At 33.5% G+C, this 3,376-nt stretch overlaps 1 protein-coding gene across 3 annotated transcripts in view; it reads right to left on the reverse strand.

Moving 5' to 3' along the window:
* Positions 1 to 3,376, reverse strand: part of FOLH1B (folate hydrolase 1B) — a 45,934-nt gene that overhangs the window by 1,949 nt on the left and 40,609 nt on the right. For 2 of the 3 annotated variants that reach the window (XM_006759757.2, XM_015561348.1), the window contains one exon: positions 590 to 682. The exons of the other annotated variant lie outside the window; for it this stretch is intronic. In XM_006759757.2, the coding sequence (XP_006759820.1) occupies positions 590 to 682 (93 nt within the window). The remainder of the gene's footprint in view (positions 1 to 589; positions 683 to 3,376) is intronic. 3 annotated transcript variants of the gene reach the window in all.

A 3,376-nucleotide genomic window follows, 5' to 3' on the forward strand; every position in this document is an offset into this window, starting at 1 on the left:
ATAAGTATCTTTACAGTTGTGAATACATGAAATGTGTTTATTATTATATTATTGTATATATTTAATTATAAATACAGGGATGAACATAAGTATCTTTACAGTTGTGAATACATGAAATGTGTTTATTATTATATTATTATTTATGATTGTATTATTTATTTGCATTACAAGTATAAAACTGCTTTGCCCAACCCTGTATATATTCATTATGTCTTATGTATATACATAAACACAAATATATTTAAAATGAGAGAAGGGCTAAAATTATACACATCAAGATATAAACACAATTTTATGTCTGACTGATGGAAAAGGGGAGATTTTTATTTTCTCCTTGGGACTTTCTGGGTCTCCTAAGTTTCTTATAATGAACATATATTCTTTTACTAATATAATCAGAAAAAGACACTAAAAAGAAACATACATACTGATCATTTATACCATATGAAGAAGAAACAGTATAGTCATCATATGCTGCATATAGAATTTTAACCTTTTCTATTTGCTTGCAAAAAATAAATTATGATAATTTTTTTACAGTGCAAAAAATAGAAATGGAATTTTAAAGTGTCATTTTTTTCCCCCTTACCTATAGAATGGCCTGTCTGGTAGCCCTAAAGGATCAATAAATGCTCGTTCCAGAAACATCAGTTGATCATTCATAATTCTCAATAACATTAGGCTAAAAGGGAAATGAATACAGTTATAACATCATGAAAATGAGTGCACTACCTAGCAAACAAAAAATTTAGAACAAAACTGAAAATGCTAATATATTTTAAATTCCTATACTTTCCCAGTAAGAACAATAATGTAGTTACATTTTTAAAAGTTTATAAAATACTATTTTGGTGAGGCTTATAAAAACCACAGAAACAGTTATGTGTGCCAATGGAAAAAAATGACAATAACTTTTAATTATGTTGAAATAATTAATTGGTAAACCCAGGTATTCAAACACAGGCAGACTTCTTGTTGTTGTTAATTCTCAACTGGGGATATTTTCCCATTGATTTAATAGAGAGAGTGGAGGGGGAGAGACAGAGAAAATGAAACATCAATGTGAGAGAGACACATGCATCCCGACCAAGGCTGGGGATCGAGCCTGCCACCGAGATATGGGCCCTTGACCGAAATTGAACCCAGGATCCTTCAGTCCATGGGCCGATGTTCTACTCACTGAGCCAAACTGGCTAGGGCATAAGCAAGACTTTTTTCATCTTGTTATCTTATTAATCTACTCATGGATGTAATTTCAATACACACACTCCTCTCTCTCTCTCTCTCTCTCTCTCTCTCTCATCTTGTGGTTACCACTGAAAACCATCGAATATTTCTTTTACAGAGAGATTCAATGTGAAGTAACCCTGGGAGGTACTGGTTGGAACAGCAGAGTTCTGTGAATGGGACCTTTCACTCCTGAAGCAGCTGGCCTCCCAAGGAGATGGGAGAATGACAGGTCTTCAGGCTGAGTACTATCTGAGCATGAAGGTACCAAGGAGTCAACACTCTATCCTTTGATGGGTCGAGAAATTGATTCAAGAAAAGCGAGATTAAAGGAGTGTCTCCTCAGATTTTAGTTTTAGTTGAAAAATTCAGCATCCCGTTGAATTTATTTCAGCCAGCATTTGCTGTTATGACCTGCACTGCACTGCTCTCACTGTTCAGACTTTATAAATATAACACAGAGACACAAACTGTCCCTAAAGTAGCATTTAGAGCAAGTAAAACAAATAGAAATACTCAAGGAAGTGAAAGCCGAGTGTCCTTGAAAGCCATAATCCGAGCCATAGGTGGTTTGCCAGAGGAAGGAAATATCATTATTTTAAGACTAGAAAATCAGCTCATAGAATATATGGTGTTTGGATCTCTTTAAAATTTATTTTTCATTGTTGGTTTTTTTGGCACATAAATATTTGGAAAATATTACTAAGTATAATGAATGAACTCTCCATAAGAGTCCAGGGAAACACAATTATTACACAAATTGGTTGACTTGTTCTGTTTGTTCAATAAAAATGTAATCAACTAGCTCTGGGCAGTTTTTCTCAGTGGTTAGACCTTCAGCCTGAAGACTGAAGAGTCGCGGGTTCAATTCCTGTCAAGATGCTTCTGACCAATAGAAGTATCTCTCTCACATGATGTTTCTCCCCTCTCTCTGTCTCTCCCCCTCCCTTCCACTCTCTATGAAAAAAAAAAAAAATCCATGGGAAAAAAAAATATCCTTAGGTGAGGATTAACAACAGCCACAAAAAGTTAAAAAAATGTAATCAACTAATTTACAATTTTATATACTTTTTGTTTACTTCACATTTCATTATAAATATCATATTTCTTTTTTAATTATCAATTTTAATGTTTACAAAATGTTTAAATTGGTGGGTATCTAGTTCAAGTAATTTCTTTCCTCTGAAGTATTAAAATTAATTTTAATTATTCAGGATTATAATCCATATTTTTCTTTGAGAAGCCTTTTTTTTTTTCAAACTTGAAACTCCTTAAGAAAAAGACTCAAGAAACAGAAATACTACAGCAAAGTGTAACAACTATGTGATGGTTCTTAAAAACTTCAGCAATATGTATATTTTTCAGAAGGTTAAAACAATTTACAATGCTTCAGTGAATAGCTTGTACCAATCAGTACAAACACGATTAAAATAGTTACTAATTTGATATGCACATAGTATAACATTATTTCCATTTGTGTTTTTGAATTATTAATAAATTTGAATATTTTTATATCTGTTTCTATACAGGTGGTACCCTCTCTTAGATTTGTTTACATTGTCCATTGCCAATATTTTCAATTTTGATATTTTGGATTTTCTTATCAGTTTTCAAAAAAATATTTTTATGTTTATATTACCCCCTTTTCAAATCTGCCGAAAAAGGTTTCCCAAGCTTTTTGGGGGGATGTGAGGGGTCTTAGTGAGTGAGGACAATGTGAGCTCCCCCCTGCCATCCTCTGGCAATAGTGAGGAGATAGGCTGTCCCTCGGGGACTTTGAAGAGGTTTCCCACTCTTTTACCTTTGTATTTGATAATTAAATTTTATATAATTAGCCACTGCTTTGTTCTCAAATCTGGATGTATTGGCATTTCCCTGTGGCTTCTAAACTTGAAATTTCACTTCTAAAATTTTTAATTTTAGTACAGAGTTCTTCCACACCTGTTGCTTATGTTTGCATACAATGTGAAGTCTTTGAATTCACTTTTTAAAAATATATATATTTTTATTGATTTTAGAGAAAGGGAGGAGAGAGAGATTGAAACATAAATGATGAGAATCATTGATTGGCTGCCTCCTGCACACCCCCTACTGGGGATCGAGCCTGCAACCTGGGCATGTGCCCTTGACCGGAATCAAACCTGGGATC

This window comes from Myotis davidii, unplaced genomic scaffold (assembly GCF_000327345.1).
Source record: "Myotis davidii unplaced genomic scaffold, ASM32734v1 scaffold657, whole genome shotgun sequence".
Lineage (NCBI taxonomy): Eukaryota > Metazoa > Chordata > Mammalia > Chiroptera > Vespertilionidae > Myotis > Myotis davidii.